We start from the raw sequence: 23,500 nt of genomic DNA on the forward strand, positions 1-23,500 counted from the left end.
GTGTATAAGAGACAGATTCCCACCTGCGTCTCTATTTTACCTTTAAGCTGGGATGAAACTGTTTGCAGCAGAGATATGTATGAGAGTTCTCTTTTTCCCTCATCAGTATGGAGATAAGATGCAGAGCAGAGCTACATCCTAAAGGAGCTGTTTTGTTTTATTTATATAAATAAGTCTCGTTGCTCTATTTACATTTTTTGGTTCTGCTAAACCTCAAAGTTTGATCATTTTTGCTCGTCTTCCCAAGATCTGACACCTGACTTTGTGGCTATAATTCTGGGCATACTCCACCATAACCTTATGAGACCAGACAACCCAGCTTGGGGGGTGTGTGTGTGGGGGGGAGACAAACACATGCACATCTTTTTGTTAATGCAAAAATATATCACCCCTCCAGGCCTCTTGTTCTGAAAGCTGTTTCTATTCAGGAAAAATTGAAGCAACAACTTTAAGCACCTGCTTAAGTGCTGACCTGAATACAGAGACTTAAGCACAAGAGCTTGCTTAATTCGGGTTGGCAGCTCTCCTCCCATAGGAGGTATTGGAGAAGCAAGAAGATGACATCTCTGAACGCGAGGATGGGCATCCCGACTGAAAGCATGTAAGGTAGTAACAGGGGAGGGATTTTAGTCCAGTATTATTTCTCTAGTTCAGGTTAGCCCTACACACATAGGAAGTTCGAAAATATTTTCAGGAGATGAATCTGTCTGAGGTAATCTGTGCATCAGTTAAAACTTAAACTGCCTAAACTCCTTCATTCTAAAAGACAAAGCTCACCCCTTTCCCTCCCATAATTTCTTTTCCCCAGAGGGCATTTAAACTTCTAGTGAAGAAGCAGGTACATTTTTTATATATATATATATATATGTATATATATATATATATATATACACACACACAATGTGCACACACACACATATATATTTAAAATGCATTTTTTCCACAGTATTTTTTCTGCAGTCCTCTTGTATTTGTTAAATGACACACAAAATCAGAATTATAATCCACCACGGGCTTTAACCCAGCAGGCTGTCCCCCATCACTGCTGTCCAGACATGCACAGCAATTCCCATCTTTATTGTGATGCCACCGTGCTCCAAAGAGCTGCTTCAAAATACACGGTTAAAAAAAAAAAACCAAACCCAAACAACCGAACGAAAACGTGGCTGATAGGTGATCGATCACCAAAACATGCACATAAAAAGATGCAGGTACTTGGGTTTCATTTTGTCGGAGTGCTACCTGGACAGAAGATTCAAGAGCACTTTGCCTTAACTCCCCTTAATTTGTTACTCCTCCATTTCATAAATACTAGATGTCCTCATCAGAAACCAGCAACTCAGCGCCCTGAATGAAACTGCACTGACTGTGATTAAGCAACAATTACACGCCTCGTTTGGCACCTTCACATAACATCTTCCTACCAGCTTCAACAATCACAACTCCGCGTGGCCCCCGGCCACACGCCAGAATCAAGGGAGGTATCGAGCACCAGCATGCAGAGACTGGGAGGTTAAGTCCAACCTTGAGCCTCAAACCATAATCCTAACTAGGCAGAGTCCTTCAGAAGCTCTGATAAATCCCCCAAAAGCCAAGCCTTCTCTTTGCAAGTCCCTTCCTTTCACCAACCAGCCACCTTACTCAACGTCTAAGAGGTCAACCCCAATGGGCAACAGCAGTAACTGATCATGTAGAACTCAAACCTGCTGCCAAACGAAGCTGTTCTGCTTCTTATCTGAAGTTCTTTTTTACTTCATCCACAAATGATCTGGCACCTCAAGTGTTGCTTTTTACACCCTGCAAGGAGATGGAGCAAATCTTACTTCTGAGGAGTGATGCCTCTGAGCCCCAGCACAGCTCAGCTCTCATCCAGAACAACGGCAGGACAGAAGAGGGAGGGAAAAAGGCCAAACAGGCAGAGAAAATCAGAAAAAATATAATGTATCTGACCTGGAACACAAACTGCTTCTACTAAAAGCCCTGGTGAAACCAGGAGTTTTCTTATGAGATACTGAAACTCTACTTTCCCTCCAGATATTTCCATCTGGTTGAGTAGTTTGTTGGTCAGGAAAATGCCATTTTCCCCGGACTGCCCGTGATATATTACAAAGAACACAGATTGCCTTGGGTGACTATATATATGTGTGTATACATATATTTCAAAGGAAAATAATTATGTTAAAAAGAAATGTGTGTAGCAGTCTCCTCACTCCCTAGATCTGTTCAAGTCTAGGCACTTGTGTGTGGTGTACTCCAAGCAGGTTAAGACTATGTAAACACTTGAGTCCTTCAAAAGCAACGTTCAGCTTCTCCAGGTATCCGTGTGGTCTGCGCGACACGTGACACCGGGCTTTAAACCATCCCAGCTTTTGCGTTCCTGATGTTCTGGACCACGATGACTACAAAAACGCTGTATCTGGAAGAGAGTTCCACTTAAATAATGAGGGAATCAATGTATAATATTAAATGAAAACAAAGGATGAAGATGCTTTGAAGATTAATAGTAGTGTTTATGTGTTGAGAGCTGACACCTGTAAACACTGCATCTTTTTCTTTTTTGTACAGTTTGATAAATACATGAACTACAAAGCACTTTCCATGTATAAACCTGAGTGTCATTCATATTGGACTACTGTTCTATTTACAGGGACCATGAATGGCGGCGACTGGATGTTACTGGACCTGCAATCAAATTATTTTACTTTAAACTTGAAGAAAACAAAGGAGCAATCTGAAGCCACGTGTCAGTAAAACTTAAGTGGAGCAAGTTGTCAAATAAAGCCAACTATCACGTAGATGAGAGAGAAAAAGTTGGGTTCAAGGAAGTTGTGTGGTTTTTTTGAGTGCTTCTAGTCTCTCGTGACACAACTCGGAAATCTTTCTCCTCCTCCTCCTCCTCCTCCTAGGTATTACTTTTCCGTTTTGTTTAAAACCCTATACAGTTTCTGATGTCCATGCATCAAATACAGGTTCCTGGCTGTGCAGGGGGCTGCTGTTTCCGATTTCGTATTGCACCCGATTTCTCTTTGTAGGCAATTGGCATCTGTTGTGAAATGTCCACCAGCGCGCTGGCCACTGCAAGACCTGAGGCAACAAAATAAAACAGTCACGGAACGAATCAGTCACAGAAACAAATCCTTCTGCCACAGAGGAGAAAAACCCTCCAAGCCACAAAATGAATATAATTTTTTGAGTTCTTCTTAAAAAAAAGCAAACTAGAAAAAAAAAAAAACCACACACCACCAAACATTTTGGCTTAAGAGATTAAACTCTAGCTGCTGTTCTGAAATAAGCTTTTAAATACTGCATGTTTTATTGAGAGCAACTGCAGCAGAAAAAAGCTGGAAATAAGAAGCGTAGGTATTAATGGACGTGAAACCCATAATATTGAAGGGAGGTGTCTTTCTCTGCACCAGGAGATGTGCTGGAATTAATCCTCAAAACACATGTGCATGGATGTTTCACGGCACTTCCCGGACATCCATCATCTCTGCAGCCTCCTCCCAGCAAATCCACAAACCAACCACTACTGGCCATCTGGGATTTAGTTCAACACAGCTCATGACCAAACCACCCCATCTCAAACCTGGCTAATTCTCTTTTATTAATCCTCCGCCTCACCCCATGGCTCACTGGGCACTGGAAAACCCCAGTTAGATCAAACTGCCCAGGAGGTTATGTCTCAGTGCCCTGATGTCAGGTTTAAGTGTGAAGGAGATGAGAACAAGGAAACCTTAAGCTGGATGGAGAAAAATTCTTTGTCTAGAGCTGCTAAGAGAAGGGCACGGAGGCTTTGAAAGGACTTGATGTCTACAAATAGAGCTGGGAACCAAGGGGACTACTTCCTTCATCCAACCTAGATGATGCTGGGATATGCTGGGAGACAAGTTACCTTCATAAGTAACTACTGCCAACCTGTCTGTACCGAATCCCCCTTCTTCCCCAGCCACAAATTAAAGCGTAATCCAAATATCAAGTGTTCATCCATCAACTGACCCAAGAAATTGAACCAACCCTCAGGTCAGAAGCTAGCAGGGCCCAAGTGAGCTTAAAATAACCTGAGCACATCCTCAGCTGCTGTGTGGGTACAGCAATTACTACGGGATCAGGTCTGAAACTGTAAGGTGACTCTGTAAGGCTGCGGAAGGAGCACGGAGTTCACACCAAGCAAGCAGAGACAAGGACATTCCTCACCTGACTGTCCTGGTGGTGGTATACCCCCAAGTCCTCGAGGCAACCTCACGAATACGGAGAGAACGGCTGCTTTGTTCCCAAAGCAGGGTTCCAGCGCGATCGGCTTTGGTACAGTCTGCAGCGAGGGAAGGAAGAAGAGAAAACAAATGTTATACAGCGTGTTACACCCTCCCTCTTCCCCCAGCATCATCTTTCTCAGATCGTACAAGCTTCAGGGCATGAACCGTGTTTCTGTGCTTGGCAAATTTCCAGCACGTAGCTCAACCCAACGTTAGTAACAGTCAAAACCCTCATCATTGCAAAACCCCCCACATTTACTTAATAAAAAAATCTAGCTATTAAAAAGTCAAAGCCCTGCACAAGGCTCCCTAAATTCAGTAACAAAGGAGCAGTTTATGCTAAACAGCAGGATTGAGGTGTTGTTTTTTTTTTTCCTTCGAAACCATCACCAGCGTATCACAAACATCAGCGCGATTCGGCGGTTCAACTTCTATTTCCAGAGTTTAATTCCACAGAACACCTTCACTGTATGCACAAACACGGTGAAGAACATTCACCCCCAAACCACTATCTCAACAGTGTTTGCTTTAAGCTGTGTTCCCCCTATTTTGTCTTTCATTTCTGGTCTTTCCCAAGGGGTCGTGTTAATTTTGCAGTGGTCTTCTAGGCCGCTCTGAACTATGTTCTTAGGTAGCTGGTTGCTCTGGGAGCTGAAAGTGCTTTGGAAAGTCTACTGGATTGTCCTGTCCTTTTTTTTAAGTTGACAAGCAGAGGGTTCAGCAGAGCAGGGGACCAGGTTTGTGCTCCTGGCTCTGCAGTTGGCTTCAGCACCCTGTTGCATCCTAAGATGAACCACTCAACATGCTTTATTGAAGCCTGTTGACTTTGAATATGAATATTCCATGCTTACGTTACAAACGTGGACACAAAACAAACTTCTCAGGTAAAATGCGAATTGATAACTAGGAAGATATAGTGGACAGCCAGCTTTCTCCCACCCTAGAGGAGCAGGGGACCAGATCCCTTGCTGACCCTCAGTGTCTTTGAACATCACCCTTCCATTGTACACTTGGAACGATTTTATCTGAACGAACAACAGCTAATTTGAATATATTATTAGAAAGACAAAAACATAGCACAGCCCAGAAACTAAAATATGTTCTGACCTGAGCCAGGCCCCGATCCCACACACAATTTACACGTGACCAGTGTTATTGTGGGATGGCACAACGGTGAGATGAAGATGTGAGTCTATGAGTACCAGAGTGCCTGCTTCTGATCTGCACAAGCAAAAAAAGGCTGAGAAACGCTGTTTTACCTGATAGGCTCAGTGCTTTCTGATTTCTTTCGTATGGACAAATTCTACCCTGGTATTAATGAAATAATTATTGCTTTTTCCATTAGGCATAAAATTGTACCACTGTACTTATACGTTCAACAGAAACTCAATACAATGCAAGACACTGAAAAAAAAAACCCCAAACCCCAAACAGGAGTCAAACAATGCTATTAAATTACTGCTGCTCAATAAAAAAGAAAAAAGAGATGACAGCAAGCAAAATGAAACTTAAAACTGTTTTCATATCTCATATTTACTGTAATGATTGCAACAACAATTTGTTAGTCTGTGCAAGGTAGATAAATACATATTCTACAGGCTCTAACGATGTAAGCTGCCGTCTGCCTGCTTTATGACCCCCCCCCCCCCCCCATAAAGGGATCAAACTCAAAATAATGCTTTTCCCACAAGGCGACCAAGCATACCCTGGTGCTATATCCCACAGGCGACTCAATTACCAGAGGTAATGGGGAGAGCACAGAGAAGGCAAGCGCAGAAATACAGCCCACAGACTTCTGCTGCAGGAGCGGGAGCATGCACCGAGCACAAAGTTTATTTTATTTTGGAGAGAGCCAAGTACCTTCCTGATTCCACTGTTAACAAAACAACCCTGCTGATTCCCAGAGGTTGGAGCACAGGGCTTGGGTGTGAGAGTGAGCACCCACACTCATCCTCAGCGTTAAGCAGAGCAACAAAGACCAAGCAGAGTAGTGAGGGCAAGAGAAGGGTGAAGGAGCAACTGAACAAGCCAAGAAGATACTAACTTTTTAAATACCTTATTAATGGATTTGGTTTTAACTCCTACTGGATTAATGACCACAAAAATGATCAGAGGGCTGGAGCACCTCCCTGTGAGGACAGGCTGAGAGAGTTGGGGGGTTCAGCTGGAGAAGAGAAGGCTTCGGGGAGACCTTAGAGCAGCCTCCCAGGGCTGAAAGGGGCTGCGGGAACCAGGGGAATGACTCGTCATCAGGGGGGAGGGATAGGACGAGGGGGAACGGGGTTAAACTGACAGAGGGGAGATTTAGATCAGATCTAAGGCAGAAATTGTTCCCTGTGAGGGTGCTGAGGCCCTGGCACAGTTGCCCAGAGAAGCTGTGGCTGCCCCCTCCCTGGAAGGGTTCAAGGCCAGGTTGGACGGGGCTTTGGGCAACCTGGGCTGGTGGAAGGTGACCCCATGGCAGGGGGGTGGGACTGGATGGGCTTTAAAAGTCCCTTCCAACCCAAACATTCTGACTCTAATCAAAATGATTCTGCAACTCTGTTCCTTCTCCAACACAAACGTTTCAGTGCTTTGTAAGGCCACGGGGACTCACAGCATCCCGCTCAGCATCCTCCAGCCAATACACAGAAACAGGAGGTTGGAAAATACTTCTCCCAGTCACCAAACCCAGCACTTCACTAAGGCAGGTGACTGCACACAGAAGTGCAATGCTCTGTTTTAAAAGTAGTTATACTTCCAGCCTGTGCCATCGCCTCTGTGAGACCTTTCCAGAGGCTGCCTGCTCCTGGATCTCATATTGCTCTGACACCAGAAACTTTCTTCTAACCTTCATTCTTTCCCACCTAAATTTATTCATGCGTATGACGTTCTTCTGTGCCTTGACCCTCTCACTGGGCTTTACCCTACTGTACATCTTCACCTTCATTTGGCTCATCAGAACGAGAATTTCTTCTCTGAACACAAACACTCTCTTCTCCAGCTCTCCCAACAGTCTGCTGCACTGGACCATGGGTGACCTGAGAGGTGTTGCAGGCTTTGACAGGGACTCTGTAACGGTATCAAACCCACCCTGATTCTCCTGCACATCATAAACCGGTAAGGAATAGAAGGAATTCATTATACAGCTTTCAGTCACAGAGCTGAAGGGACTTGGAGGGTAATTTAGCTCATCTCGCAGCCCCAAGCAGGACCCTTTCTCCTCCTCTGCCCTTTCTAACTAATGAACTCTTGAGCATGCAGCAGAAATTCTCATTACGAGTCCCTGTAGGCCCAATCTTTCCCTTTCCATGGGATTTTTATTTTGTTCCTCAAGGTGACACGTCTTCCTCCTCTCTGCTCTCCCGACCCCACTGCAAACCATGAGCAGCTCCTACGCGGGTGTCACTGGTGCTGAAAGAGGCCAAGCAGGCAGCCAACGCTGGCCCCAGTGAGTGACAGGAGAGCCCGGCCACCCCAATACCCAAAATTCAGCGTTATTTCGTGGGTATGAGTCTGACCCTCACACTGCAGTGAATTTTTAATTTATCTGATGTACCATGGATAGCTGAGGGCAGAGGACACACCTCTGAGCTTCCTTCCTTCCCTTGTCAACCTGCTCAGAAAAGCCAAGTCAGTAAAAAATATTTCACCGTATGTGGAACTTTGTTTCCATTAACCATGCAAAGCAAGGAAATATACTTTCTATAATGATACATCCAAAATCTGTCAGGCAGTTGCAAACTCATTTAGAAGGAATTAAGCACAAGACCATCTTGCTGCAGCTAATCTCGATCTTAAATCTAAAAGGGAAAAAAAGAAATGGCCTACTGTCCATCAAAACCAGCCATTTTCCCCGAGACAAGCTACAGTTAATAACAGCAAAAACCAGCATAAAGAATCAAGTCCAGCAAATTTATTTCTGACAGCACCAGTTCAGGCACCTGCTTTTTGAACTGTGACTCATGCTGCATCTCATCTCCGAGCGTGCGCTCGCCGGGCCGAGAGACAAAGCGCAGCCTGATGAAATGACTCACGCGCCGAGTGATGGGAATGTTGAATTTGATGCGAGCAAGAGGTCAGCTGGGAGTGAAGGGCATCCTGTGCCCTCTGCCAGATACAGAAAAACCCGGCGGCGGAGCTTGGGGGACCACATTCTGCAGACAGGGAGGAAAACACGTGGGTAGTTCAACCAACAACGGCGATCTTGACTGCGGATCTCGCTCACCGCTGGCCTTGCTGCGAGCCTGCTCGTGTTTTGCCATGACTTTATGTAGGTGCTACCACGATGCAAAGCAGCTAAGGAGGAGCTGGTTGGCTTCATCAAGTTGAATTTTTGTGAGAAAAGGTAAGAGAAGCTCACATCTCCTTTCCTTCCCCACCTCTGCAGCGTGTCTGCCTCCTGCATGGTTTCCGAACACTCTTGTTGCAGATCCAAGCTGCTTTTGTGCAAGAAGGTTCGGAGTGGACTTGGGAATCAGAGATCGGGGCATTCTAAATGCTTGTTCTTCAGTCTGACAGGTGGCTTTTAATGGCCCACTTAACAAAAAACATAAAATACTTAGACCTCCAAACTTTGTAACACCTTTCATCAGATGGTTAAAACCAGCCTCTGCCAGAGACTTTCATTTAGAGTGTTTTGATAAACCCATTGTTGAATTATAGAAGCAATTCCTTTTTATTGAAGGCTTAATGGCACAATAAAGTAGACATTATTCAAATCTATGCAAATAAGGTGCATTCCTCAGACACTTGGCATATGATGACTGCTTTGAGTGGTGCCTGAACAGCAGAGTCCCACACTAGGAGGGGGGCACAGAGGGGAGAGCAGAGCCCAACTGCTGGAGCTGTGTGGAAAGAGCACAGTCAGTGGGATAAGAGGATCTCACCTTTGGTGGTGGGTCACAGAACCACAGAATCATCTTGGTTGAAGAAGCCCTTGCAGCTCCTCCAGCTCAAGCATGAACCTCACCCTGACAGTTCCCAACTCCCCCAGATCCCTCAGCGCTGGCTCAGCCCGACTCTTCAACCCCTCCAGGGATCCCGGGGACTCCCCCCTGCCCTGGGCAGCCCATTCCAACGCCCAACAGCCCCTTCTGCACAGAAATCCTTCCTCAGAGCCAGCCTGACCCTGCCCTGGGCAGCTTGAGGCCATTCCCTCGGGGCCTGGCGCTGGGGCCTTGGCTCCAGAGACTCATCCCCCCTCTCTGCCCCCTCCTGGCAGGGAGTTGCAGAGGGCCAGGAGGTCTCCCCTCAGCCTCCTCTTCTCCAGACTGAACCCCCCCAGTTCCCCCAGCCGCTCCCCAGCAGACCTGTGCTCCAGACCCTGCCCCAGCTCCGTTGCCCTTCTCTGGCCACGCTCGAGTCATTCAATGGCCTTTTTGGGGTGAGGGGCCCAGAACTGAACCCCCTCAGCGAGGGGCGGCCTCCCCAGTGCCGAGCCCAGGGCTCAGATCCCTTCCCTGTCCCTGCTGGCCACGCCAGGGCTGACACCAGCCAGGATGCCGTTGCCCTCCTTGGCCCCCTGGGCACACTCTGGCTCATTCTCACCCCTCCAGTCCCTCTCTGACCGGCAGCTCTCCAGCCACTCCTCCCCAGGCCTGTAGCCCCCCTGGGGGTTGTTGTGGCCCAAGGGCAGCCCCCGGCATTTGCCCTCAGTGAAACTCCCCCAATTGGGCTCAGCCCATGGCTCCAGCCTGTCCAGGTCTCTCTGCAGCCTCCCTGCCCTCGAGCAGATCAACATTCCCACCCAACTGGATGTTGTCTGCACACTTACTGAGGGTGCACTCGATCCTCTCATCTGGATCATCAATAAAGACGTTAAACAGGAATGGCCCCAAAACCAAGCCCTGAGTTGCCATCCACCAGCCCATCAGGAAGGAGCTGTGCCCTTGACAAAACACCGAGCATGCTTGTGCCCAGCCAACAGGCACCGCAGCAGTCAGAAACGTGTCGCCAGAAGACTGTCTCCCTTCTGGTTGCAATCAGGATGGAGGTCAGCCAAGGGGATGCTGTAGTGCCTGGGATGTGTCTGTCCATAGCACAGATAACTGCAGCCAGACTACTCCCCTAAAGCTATTTCTTGTCCTCAAAAAAATATTGTTGAGTGTGCTGGAGCGACGCTTTTGCACAGCTGATAGCCTGATCCTTTCTCCTGCAAAGGATTTTGACCGTTACTCCACAGCAGCCAGTGGATAAATGGATATGGGAGGGGAAAAAAACCCAACAACTAGGAATGAGGATAGAGCAAATGTCAAACAAAACCCAACAAACCAGCCCAGCACACAGATTCGAACTCACTTTACCGGGCGATGGGTGCTGCCAGAGGGTGCACTGCAGCATTTGGCTTCTAACTGGGAAGCACTATCACATGGTTTGTGTTAGGCAGTGCTGGGAAACAGCAGCAACCCTTCTTTTTTTTTTTTTTGATGAAAATATAAAGTTAACGATATTTTACTAAGTTGGTGACACAACCCCATTGTTCCTAGAGGCAGCGAAATCTGTCCACAGATGACTTTATTGGGCAAAACCAGCTCTAAAAAGCCAAGCGTTCCAGTTGTTTATGAGTTTTGATATGTACTTAATATGCATAAAGCTTAAACAATTATAGAAGTTAAAAGCAGTAAGAGACCTATTAGGTCATCTAATTAGTCCGCCTTCTCCGGCAGGATTTTCTACACAAACAGGGCATTTTCCAGGCCTTTGTCTGGGCTATTTCTAGGTGACCCAGGTGTGGAGTGCACCACCAGTTCCCTTGGGAGACAATTTCACAGCCAAATGCTTTCTGCAATCAAGTTGAATTGCGTGATGTTCCACCCAAACATTTCTTTTATATTTCATCTCATTATTTCTATTTACGCTGCTTATATTCAACAAATTCGAAAGGTTAATAATGTGTCACATAAAACTAATGGCTAGAACAATAAATATTCTGTGTAATTTAAAAAACATAGCATCAATTTTATTTAGGATCTGTAATACACTGCCAGCATATTGCTTTTCAAAATGTATTAAAAAAAACCCACACTGTAGAGATTTTTTTTTTTTCCCTTAACAAGAAAACATATTTCGGTAGTTTGATCAAATAACTCCTACATGGTTTTCAATTTCCAGTAAGGAAATTAAAATAAAGGATAAATCTTATGGTGGGGAAAGAGAAGAGGAACATTACTGCAACAGTTCAACTTTATTATTTGATTCCACTTCTTCAGATGATTTCACTCTGTAGAAAAAGGGTCAAATTCCATTTGCAAGTTTTTAAATTGTGCCATTAAAAGCCGAGTGAACATTTGTAAAATAAGTTACAAGCAATTTTGTATAAAAAATAGAGTATTAAGTTTTAAAAAAATCATATTCTCAGGGTAATATGTATGTCCTCCAAGATAGAGATGAATGAACTTCAGCAATAATTTGCAGTAAATGAGTCTAGATTAAAAATGTACATTTACCTTGTCTGTGATATCTACCTTGGAAGTGGCATGGGACTGGGGAATGAATTGCTCACAAACTCAGCCCCAACGCTGGGTTCCTGCATGTGAGGAACTAAATCATATTCATATTCAAGCTTTTAGATGAATGCTAACAGTCTGAAATTGAAAACATGGATCCGAGCATCCTGAGTTACCAACAATTAGGAGCACATACGCAAACCAGCCTCGCAGGGCATCGAGTTTGCTCCCGCTGCATTTAACAACTGCTTTCTATTTTGAAGTGCACGTTGTCAATCCAGCAAAACACAGACACGAGCTCGCGGTGAAAGAAAGGATTTTGCTAAGCAAGTTTGTGTTTCAAAAGCAGTCACCCTGAAATGACAAAATCTCCTGTCACGGCTTTGAGCACTGCCACTCACTAAACCAACGCTCACCCTTCTTTTTTTTAATTCCCTGCTGATGCCCTGGGGAGGGGATGGGATGGACGAGGCCATGGGTATCAAATCTAAGCAAAATATATATATGGACAATGGTGGGCATTTATTTTGATTTTGTACGGATGAAGAGGCAGGACTTTCCTGGTTCTTTTTGACTATTTGACTGGTTTTTGCACACGAAAAAGTATAAGGAAAAAAAAAAACCCTCAACGAAACAGGACAGTTGGATGAAGACTGCAAACACAAGACGCACAAAACAGCTACTGGGTATAAAGGAATACTAATAGGTCCTGGATAATGTTTTTGAGAAGCTGCTGGTGTTGTCAGTACTTCAATCAGAAGACACACTTGTTTGCACTAGAGGGGATAAAAAAAGCTTAGAAATACCCTCTCCTGTGGGAAATTTCATGCTCCCTGTTCTCCCTCCAGCAAAATTCCTCTGTATCAACTAAAATTGGGGTCCATCCTGCTGAAAAATTTACAGTCTTCATAGTTAAATGTCAATTATCAGCCAAATATTGCCGAAATACAAGGCAGGCTTAAGAGATGTCTCTCCATCTCATGACAGCTCCCCTTCCAAATAGTTATATTCTGTATTATGGAAGTGGCAAAAGTTCTGCCCCAAGTCCCTAATTTTGCCACAGAAATCAAAACAAGACACCCAGCGCTAGCTAACTGGAAATAATTAATTAGGTGAAGGTTTTATCAGGTTTTTTTTGTTGTTGCTCTCGCAGAAGGGATCACAGGCAGACTCTAGGCAATTCTAGTGCAGCTAATCCGTTTTACACACCTCGCCTGCCCAGATAACGCTCCCTTCTTACCACTGGCAACTCCACCTAGCACAGGGCTCCTTCAAAGGGAATCCTACGCTTTTCCATGCATTAGTAAGTGGGCCAGTGTAAGTGGAATTAACACCAAATAGAAAGTACAAGCCGGGATGTCACTTCTTGTTGTATGTCCCTCGTCACCCTGATGCAACGGGAAGGCTCCTGCCATCCGCCCGCACACACGGACCGAGTCTAACGAGTGGAAGGTCTTTTGCTAAAGACAAGGAGACAGCTACACACTGACGTGCTTTGAACGCCGTAGCGTTAATGCAAGGAAACGCTCCTAGAACCAGCAAACACTAGAAACCCCAGAAATAACATATCAGAAATTAAACTGCATTTCAAAAGCCAAGCTAAAAAGCCCGAGCGGTCTGCCTCAGACAGATCAAGCGAAATAAAACCATTTTTTTCTGGCCTCAAAGGCTGCATGTGAACCATCTCCAGCAAACGCCACATCAGATTAAGATCATACAGTTTGTGTTTTCGTCCCTCAATTTCATCTCCTTCCTCCAACCATTACCCCTTTGAGGATAACGAATGACTGTCCCTTTCAGCTTATTTACACCGCCTCTGAAAAACCCTAACCTGCTCTGTCCCCCTTCCAGTCTCGATAGCCTGGTCATTTCTATTTAAGACTACTTTTATATATCACAGCTCAAGCCTGCCATCCTTCCAAACCTGCCTGCTTGCACGAGGACCCCCAGCCTCAGCTCGATGGCATAGCCAAGTGCAAGACTTTGTGCTTGCTGAGTTTACACTAACCCGGCTTATTTTAAGTCAAGTGGATTGGGAAGGGTCACAGAAGCTGGTTCATCCACAAATTTGATGGACTGATAGTGGGTCAATAACATGTAAACTGAAGGGGAAATGAGTCACCAAGAGTGACAACCAGCACAGGATAACAGCCCTAAAATTGATCAGTTCCTCAGCCCTTGCTTGTTCCTTGCTGAACTTCCATCACTGCACAAAACAGCCCAACACTGGGCTCAGAGCTACATGTAAAAATTAAGATGAAGTCACCCTGTAGAAGCACTGGAGCGGGACGATGCTTCATTTCAAATCACTCCTCACCGCAGCGGTACCCGTGCAGCTTCCCCAAACCCGTGGCCCTGTGGCACAGGACTTCCAACTTCTCACTTCTCTACTCACTACTGATAGTAGCAGCTTCATTGCAATGTAAAAGGAATTTCACAAGGGCACCGCTCAGATGCAAAATACAAGTAGCCTGAAAATATAAAGCTGTGGTATCCCTTGCCCGCTCCTAAATCAGCCCACCACTTCATCTCTGTACTTCTTGAACAGATGGGACCTTCTGGCAAGTCTTTAAAACACTCAACAGCACTTTCTTCCATAACAAAGCAAACTAATTACTAGAGTGAGATGTTATTTTCCATCAATTTTTCTGCTATTTTTAAGGAATCAGCCAGCTTGGTGAGCTGATGTCTGATTAAGGATTTGCAATGAAGCTATTTTGCCCTCAGAAGCCTAACGCTGCAGAATTAAATGCACGTTGGCATGAAGGTACAGAACACGCTAAATGAACTTCACAAGGATTTTGCTCACCGTTCTCTCACTCCATTTAGGCAACTATAGATGTGGACAGCCTGTCAATCCCCATGCAAAGATAATCACCTCTTAGCCCTGGCTTTGCACATTGAATCCCTGAACACAGCCCAGCAAAGGCCGCTCTACGGATCAGCCCTACTGGGCAAATGCTCCATTTTACAAGAGTGTTTTTATAAATCTTCTCAAAGCTTCCAAGACAGTTTTGGTTTTTTTTTTTCCAACTTAAGGATAATTTTTTCTAACGTAACAATTTTCTTGTTGATCCTGCAGGTGATTTGCTCAAGCTAAGCGTTTGCTGACTATGCTGTGTATGTGTTTTTCCCAAGAATCTACCAGCGTTAACTTTGTGCCTTTACCAACCTCAACGTACCTGGAAATCAACATCAAAATAATAAACTTTGCAAATTCTTTCAGGAAAGCTTCTTCTAAAAATGGCTGCAGAGGACTACAGGACTTAGATTAATTAGATAACAAGACCTAAAAGCCTGAGTTACAGTCATACCGGTTCAGACACTTGGATGAGTCCCAGACACCCAGTGATGTTAAACACTCTTAGAAAAGAATTGTGATACGCAGCACCTCCAAATGCACAAAAAGCTGCAGAGAACAGCCAATGGATTTTATAATAACTGAGCAAATTTAGTGGTAGATTTGCGATCCAGTGAGTATTTGTTGAGTGGGAAATAAACCAAAGCAGCTAGTTACGTGTTGCCTAGCTGCAGACTGTAATATGAATAGTTTCCCTGCAGGTAAATCACTTTCTATTACTTCTAAGTACCCCAGGAAAAATACTAATTGAAAACATGGTTCTAATACTGTCCAGCTGGAAAACATTAGCTTAGGATGGAACTAGCCTGACACTGGCTGCCAATTGGCTATGCACAATGGAAAAGGAAATTAATCTCTTGCAGACAAGATGTCCCATTTTCCACTTCTCCTTTGTAACCCTCAAATAAACTCGTCATTAACCAAAGGCTTTGATTCACACGGGGAAAGAAAAACATCAATGCATTTATGATAACACAAGTCTGGATTTCTTGCATTAAAATGAAGCCTCTCAAATTTTGTCCCAATGAATGGCAGAGCAACTGGAGAATGGTTCATGGTCCAACAGCATAGCAACATTTCACTCTCTTCTTCGCTAATAATTAAAGAACAGACAAAAAGCAAAGGAAAGGGCACTTCCACAATTCATCCCAGCTCAAGTTCCTGCAGCTCCCTCCTGCTAAGAGCTTTTATTTTTTCCCCCATGCAGGTGCAAAAGGGACGAGGAGAAAAAACGAAGTTGACCCCACCGATATTGAGACTGCTTTTTCACTTCTCTTCCAATTCATTTATATGCAGCTTCCAACAGGCCAAACTATCTCAGAAGGGTCATTCCCCAAGTTGCTCACGACCCACAAACTTCCTGAGCCTCCTCTCCTCTCCTCTCCATGTGGTTTCAACTTTGCTGAAACACTCCAGACTTTTATGCATTACTTTTATCCCCTATCCAAATTCTCCAGGATGACAGAAAACTATATAAAACTCCCCAGAATTTAGCAACTCTTCTTGTCATGGAAAAACATCCTTGTTCTACACCCGGATCTTCCAGCAGATTAATTACCTGCTGGCACAACAGTCCACGTCCATGTTCCCTACTTGGCTTCAGGTTACTGTACAAGGTTTGTGCCATTTGCCAGAATCAGACCGTCTCATTTATGCTTCAAGTTGATTAAGAAACATTTGTACGAGTTATCAGCACAGAGGGCAATTAGCAGTTGGTAACAATTTCTGGGTCTCAGAAACGGACATCTGTCCACAGTCTTATTTATTATGCTTAAAACCGGCTTCTCCATCCGTTCTTGAGTAACCCCAGGGGGTCAGACAAGTGAGATATGGAAGATGATGGCAGACACGGGAAAGCAAGGAAGCTTAGCTGCGAGTGACAGAAAGATGAAATCCTGTCTGTGGTGCTGTCTGTGGAAGCACTTCAAAAGAGAAGAGTTCAACATTCCTATAATCAAAGAAGAAACTGAAAAGAAAACAAAAAAAAACCCAGAGAGGGACGGAGCAGAAATCGTACAATGAAGCCCAAATGAAAAGGGAAGAAGCGCTGTCAGCTGAACAAGAGGAGAAATAACACACTAACCAGAATATATGAGATCCAAAGTTTACTATTGTCTCTGTAGTTTGAGTGCAGAGAAACTTGTGAGAGATCAGAAAGTTTGGGACGGCTTTGTTCTAGGCCTGATCCTACAGGAAAGGTGCTTTTAATTAACTTATTTCCAGAAAATGGAGAGAGGGGAAGGGAAGTGCTCCCAGAGAGACAGACTGCAACCCAAACCAAACAGCAGCCAGGCTACAGCCACCCAAACCCACCCCCAGCCCGATGGGAACATCCATACACATCCCACGGCTTCTTCGACGAAGCAACGAATAAAAGGCTCCCTCTAATTTGTTGAGTGACAATCCAATTTTAAAAGCATCTATTTCAAAGTCTCGGTGAGCTATTAGCAGCTAATGACTTCCAGCGCCTATCATCCTTGTAATAGAAGTAGAGAATTTATAAAAACTCAGAAAAAATGAATGATCTGGAGTCAAACGAAAGTCAATGAGGAGCAAAACCACGGAGAGCCTCCAAGGAAAGGTCCTAGAGACAGGTCAGCTTAGCTGCCCTGTCACTTAATTACTCCAAAGTACTGAGTACCTTTGGAAATTTTACTTTATTTTCACTGCACTGCAAGGTTCATCTCTGCAAAACAGGGACAACAACCCCTGATCTCAGAAAAAGGTAACGATTAATTCACGAAGCACTCACATGTGAGGCAATCACAGGAACCATTCAAGCTAAAGGTTTGGATGGAACACGGTAAATAACTAGAACAAATGATGAAAGTAAGACAATACACTGAAAAGCTTCTGCATAGTGTCCACCCAGAACATGCTGCAAGACACCAATCAGGTGGAAAAAGTGTTAAAATTTGCCATAAAGGACTATATTCACAAATAACTAAGGAAGAGCTAAAGCTATACAGGAAATCTTAATTATGGCATCTCCTGATACTAAGGCCAAGGCTTAAATATTATTGCTCACCAAACAGAATTTTTGGGGTCAGATTGTTTTAATGTGCTTTACAATAATTAAAATGCACACTTTTTTTTTTTTTTTTTTTACAGAAAAGCATAACTAACTTTCTTGTCACAGTAACAGAAGGTGAGAAACTTTGTGCCTGGACTAATGAGGAAGACTTCCAAAAACCTGAAATCTAAATAAAGCAAAAGAGCTACCTTAGATAACAAAAATCAGCGTTCTCAGGTTCTTAAGTTTTTCTTTTTGTATGCAAGTCTGGCTAGTCAAAGCATCACATTTAAAAGTTCTTTTAATTCATTAGTTTCCTTTTAAATACGCTTCTCCTAAAAATACAACATGTTGTGTCTAAGAACATGCCAGCCTGGTGTAAGACAATGATTTCACCACGCTCCTATCTGCGCATCACAAAGATGTATTCAAACATATATTTATAATCAGAAATATGTTAACACTATTACAGTACACAAGGCACAATTATATTCCTGTTTGCTTTGAGATATCACAGAAAATGGTTTCTATTTGCAGCACCTCTAACTATTTCTAGCCAAATGTTCTACTGTGTAAAGCTGCATTCTTCTCTATTACGAGGCATAAAAACTAACAAGGCAAACACAAAAATCTCATACCCTACACACAGTATATAACTTTTTATCAAAGCCAGCTCAAAAAGTTGTAAACGCGTATCTGAAGGGATAAAAGCAAATGAAAACACTATCTGTTGGCCCTCCCGGGCTTACGGTTTCTTGCAGGTATAAAACAAACTAGAAGATTTGGAATTACTGTGTTAACTACAGTTTAAAACAAGCATCATGATAAATTGTGCTAAGGACCATCCTAAAGCACCAACTCTCACCTTTATGCTTCCCCCAATGAGATCTGGCGGCTCTTCATCTGTTTCTAAGGCAACGTTGATGGAGGCGAAGGGGCGACTTGCCATCTGTTGCATCTCACGGAGTAGTTGCTAATTTAATAAACAGAAAAATATTATTATCATATTGTTCCAACACAGAGATGAAAAAAAAAAAAACAACAAACCACCATGTATCTGAGAGGTTCTACCCAATACGAAGGGATATCGATGAATATGGAAAAATAACCTCCCGGTGTTTGAACGAGCTTAAGGAGACAGACAGATAATTGTAAATATTCACATTACTGCAACTTAACAAGTTACTGCAAGTAAAGCTACATGCAGAGTCTTAGCCCGAGTTGTTTGTGAGGGAAAATCCACCTGCTTAAGTCTCCATAAACCAGCTATTTACTTTTTAAGCTGTGATGCCCCAGTTTTTTGCCATCACCTGTTTGGGGCACGGCAGGATTGACTCCATAGGATTTGTAGGAACCCTTTTAAAATTAAACTAGTGGCAGTACGTAACTACTGTAAAAAAGAATTTGATTTTTTTTTTTTTTTTTATAACCACGCTAGCAAAATGCTGTCAGGCGCCTATTGAATAATCATCCTTTTTTATTGTTTGTTTCCTTTCCGAATGCAGCAAATGTATCAACTAGCAAGTGTGTCCTTGTTGCAGCATGTTTTGTTAAAACCTTTTTCCGGGTAAATCTCTGCAAGCCTTCATGACAAAAGACATCTTTTTATTGTACTCTTAAGCACTTTTAAGCATTACGATGCAGCTCCTTTTTTTTTTTTTTTTTTTAAACACACATGAAAAAAAAAGACACTTCCTCTATGGTTAGGCTGGAAACAGCATTTCAGTTTTAGCTGAGCTGTGGACACACTTCTTTTTGGCTTTAGTGGCTGATGTCTAACACTAACAGCAAGCTACACAACCTGTAAGTGGATGCAGAAGCCATAACCCTAATTCCCAGAAGCAATGGGTTTGATGCAACTCAGTGCCCCTATTTAATAAGGAAAGAGCCACACACTTTGTAGAGCTTGTAAAAAATCAGCAGTCTTACCCTTAAGCGCAGCAATGGCCTAAACCCTGTGTACTTTTTGTACACAGCTTTACCCACTTAGCATTACTGCTCAGCTGCACCAATACTAGTTACACTCTCTATACTTTTAAGCTAGATTGAGGCACTACCAAACGCCCTCTATACTTCCCACCTGCATTTCCTCATTAATTCTGGGCAACTGGACACTCCAAGCCCTAAACGATCATTTACAGCACTCAAAAGGTGCTAAAGAAATCACCACAAAATGCATCGTGCCCCAAATAACCCAGGAAGATATTACTGCCCACATCCAGCACGGTAGAAGAGGACACAGCACACAGGTGAAAGGAAGATGCTGCTAAGTCATTTGGACAAAACTAATTACATCATCATTTTCTTGAACTCATAAACCTTCTATGGTCTCTTCTTTACCAAGCCATCTTTTAGCTGTGGTAGGTTGTTTTTTTTTTTTGTGTAGAAAACTGAAGACTGTTGCTGTAAGATTGGGGTTCAGGCAAGATGGCAGGAAGGCACGATGGGGTCGAGGCAACTAAGCTTGGGGTGAGGTATATAAGACTCTATCGTTCTCAGTTTAATAAAAAAAATATATAAAATTTCATGGCTATAGAAGACAAGTGGCAAAGTTTTGCTTAATTTCTGAAGAGGGGAAAAAAAAAAAAAAAGAAGAAAAAAAGGCATATTGGAGCAGATTGTAGATAGTCAAAAAGCAAAAACACCCAGCGAATTCACACAAATGGAGCCGTATGAAGCATTTGCAAGGAAACTTGTGTGTAACTCACACTTGGGTAAAAGAACACGAGGAGTTTTCGAATATTTAGAGCACACCAGCAGATTGCAGACTAAAGCAAGTGTGAAACAGATTGCTGGGTTGTTGTTCCTGCAATTGTCCCCTTCAGCTATCATAAAGCGCTTTGTTTAATGGCTATAAAATCAAAGAACAAGCTGTCCTGATGAAGATGTCCAAGAGACTCACGAACTAAAAGCTATTAGCTCTTTGAAGGAAGTTTAGTTTCCTAAAGAAAATGTGCTATTTGGCAACATGACTCCTACTGAAGTCAATAGTAGCTTCAAGAAATAAAACCCCGAACAGCACGGCGACGGCAGAGATATGCTACAACACGAGCAGTGGGAAAAGCAGTGCTGACAGCAACATTATTTTATTTTTTTCCTGAACTGGCCAAGGAACCCTCGCTTTTGGGGCTGTTCCAAAGCCAGCTGACTCCCAGCATAATCACGGCCAAACCAGGTAAAACCAAAGATCTAAGCTTCAATCAAAGCAGCAAACGCCTACAGGAGAACATCCTTTTCCTGACATCCGTTTCTGCTGTGGCACAAGTCATGTTACAAAATTCACCGCCCCCCCAAATTAAGAAGAAATTTGAGAAATAATTAGTCTGTAATCAGAATGTCACTTTTTCCCCCAAGGCATGCACTGAGCATGTTTAATCTGTGCACGTATACATCCTTCGATATTTGTTTGGTATGTCAAAATTTTAATTAAACGATTTTACTGTGTTGTAAGGGAGAAATTGTGGCATTTCCCTAGCCAAGACGTTGAGTGTGTCATTAGAAATCAGCAGCAGTTAACATCAAGATGCCCCAGAACCTGGCTTAGCCTCATTCCTAATGATTGGCTTTCTGAGATTTAAACTAATGAACCTCAATACTCTTTCAAGCAAACCTTTGCTTTTTACCTCATGCAATTAATAGGACAACCTGGGAATATTTTAAATCACTTGGGTCTGAAGAGGGTTTTAAAGGCAAAATGTTTGACAGGCTTACAATAAAAATACATCAAAAAGCGTGTACTGGAACACACCAATGGCCTTTAATGTTTAAGTAACCGCAAACTGTGAGAACCTGCACAACTTTCATTTTCATTGATTTTTTTTTTTTGTCACTAATCAGTAGAAAAATTCAGTCAAAAAAAAAAAAAGTAAAATTACAACTTAAAGCAATCGCTGAATGGGAAGTGTGGAAACAATGCCTGAAGGTTTTGGTGCAACCAGGCACTAAGAGGACTCGACAATAAACCAACTCTGGAGTCTATAGTGGAAGAGAAAAAGAGCAGGGAGGTGAGGAGACACCGAGGTTGTTCAGCTCACAGCACCCAGGACTAGAGGTGCAGATCCAGGAGCAAACGGCGCAGGGACGCAGTGTTTCATACCAGGGATTCTCAAAACTCATACGTGTTGAGTAATGGATAATCCAAAATGAATAGTGTCTTACTGATGGGAGAAAAATCGCCAGAGGAATTGAGGAAAACCTTTTCATGCAGTAGCAGAGGCTCTCACACAAAAGAAAAACAGCTCTTCAGGTTACCAGGTTAATTGACTAATATAACCTATGCTGTGTTTTCTGACAAGAAAGGGCCGAACATTTTATTCACGATAATAAAGCAGTCACCAGACTCTGTATAACCATCCCGCTACCATCCATCTCAGCAATTGCCCCCTGCAGAGTCTTTTTTTATGAGCACAGGGCTATGGTACCTTTTGGGATGAGGCTCTGATATTTTCAGCCATGAAAGGATGCTGATTTTTCCAGAAGCAAGCCACGTGTCTTGGATTTTATTTGCTCCTTATAAAGAACGGCTTAAAAAAAAAACTAAACAAAAAAAGCTATCTAGAACTCGTAATGAATTCTAGTTTTTACAGTATTTCATCTCAGTTTTCAGAGAAGAAGCTCAAGTAGGAAAAAACCATGGGTGAGCTAACTGAATGATGGGCACGGACACGCTTTGATTTTAAGGCAGAGTAAAAGAGAAGCGAGTAGGAAAGAAATTTCCCTCACAGGAAAGGGAGCAAAATATTTCCAGCAGGCAGGACATACTCTGGCAGGGTATCAGCAGGAATGTCTGGTACCACTACACCAGCCTACAGTTGAAGGAGGTGAACTTTAATACGATGAGCCAGAAAAGAGGAATAGTCTTAACAGTTTGGGTTTTTTTCCTGGAAATTTGTAGATATAATCCTTCAAGGCATTTCTGAAATTCAGATCTTTCTGGACCCATTGCTGTTTTTTTTTTTCAGAAGTATAGCTACTGCGGGCATCCTCAGGAGATAACATTTTGGTTTTAGAAGAACTTTTGTTGAAGATATTTCAACAGAGCAAGCTACACGTTCCTCTACTTTGATGAGACAAGTACGATTAAAGGTCACCCTTTGAAGATTCATATTACAGCCTTCAAGGCTGCAATGAATTTGAGATGGTGCTCCAAAGTTAAGGCTGTGAGAAGCCTCCCACCAAACTGGGTCTCTCCTGCCGTATTTCTGCGCCACCACGGCAAAATCAAGCTTCCCTCTCCTATGAACAAGCAAAAGCACCAGCTGGGTTGTCCATACTGTCCACAGCCAACCTGAAAAACCAGGGGACTCTGCAATCAGCTGCGTGTTTTGGACCACTGCTCTGCCTTGTATTGCAAAGATAAATCGTTCCAACAGGCCAAAACCCAGAGATCTCACAAACAACAGCGAGTCTCAAGAAAGTAACAGCTCTAGTGTCCTGGAAAAAGAAGAAAGGTAAAGAAGATAAGGAAATAAACCAAAAAAAAAAAAAAAAAAAAAAAAAAGATTGAGGCAGAACAGAATATTTGGGATTTTCCTGTGTGGAGCTCCACCACACAGAGCATAAAGATGCCATTCTCCAACGTGGGCTCAGCAGCTTGGGTTGCTGTTTATCCCCCTCAACCGAAGCGAAACAGAGGCTGACAGGAAAACAGAACAAAGTTGTCTGCCTCTTCCTGACCTGTCTTTTAAGCAGCATCAATTCTGCAAAGTTATTCAGGGGTGTCGGTCCTCTTATACCTTCCCTCCAAGGCTTTGCACAACGTACACGATCCAATCCAGCATCTAAAAGTATTGCTGCACACGCTGAGCAAAGGGTAACAAAATTCTCCCAGCGAGGCTTGTTAGCTCTGACTTGGCCACTTGCTAAGCAAAGTCACAGTGATTTTGTTGAGGTCAGAGAACCTCCTGTCCTTCCAAAATGCAGTGGGTAGAGACAGGCATTTTGATCT

At 43.4% G+C, this 23,500-nt stretch overlaps 1 protein-coding gene across 1 annotated transcript in view; it reads right to left on the bottom strand.

Moving 5' to 3' along the window:
- Positions 1–2,489: 2,489 nt before the first annotated feature.
- Positions 2,490–23,500, bottom strand: part of ATRN (attractin) — a 154,521-nt gene continuing 133,510 nt past the window's right edge. The window contains exons 28-30 of the mRNA XM_026846890.1: positions 18,419–18,526; positions 4,195–4,309; positions 2,490–3,084 (exon numbers count right to left, since the gene is read on the bottom strand). Coding sequence (XP_026702691.1) covers positions 2,960–3,084; positions 4,195–4,309; positions 18,419–18,526 — 348 coding nt within the window. The 3' untranslated portion in view covers positions 2,490–2,959. The remainder of the gene's footprint in view (positions 3,085–4,194; positions 4,310–18,418; positions 18,527–23,500) is intronic.

The sequence above is a fragment of the Athene cunicularia genome, assembly GCF_003259725.1.
Source record: "Athene cunicularia isolate RWA chromosome 4 unlocalized genomic scaffold, athCun1 chr4_part1, whole genome shotgun sequence".
Classification (NCBI taxonomy): Eukaryota; Metazoa; Chordata; class Aves; order Strigiformes; family Strigidae; genus Athene; species Athene cunicularia.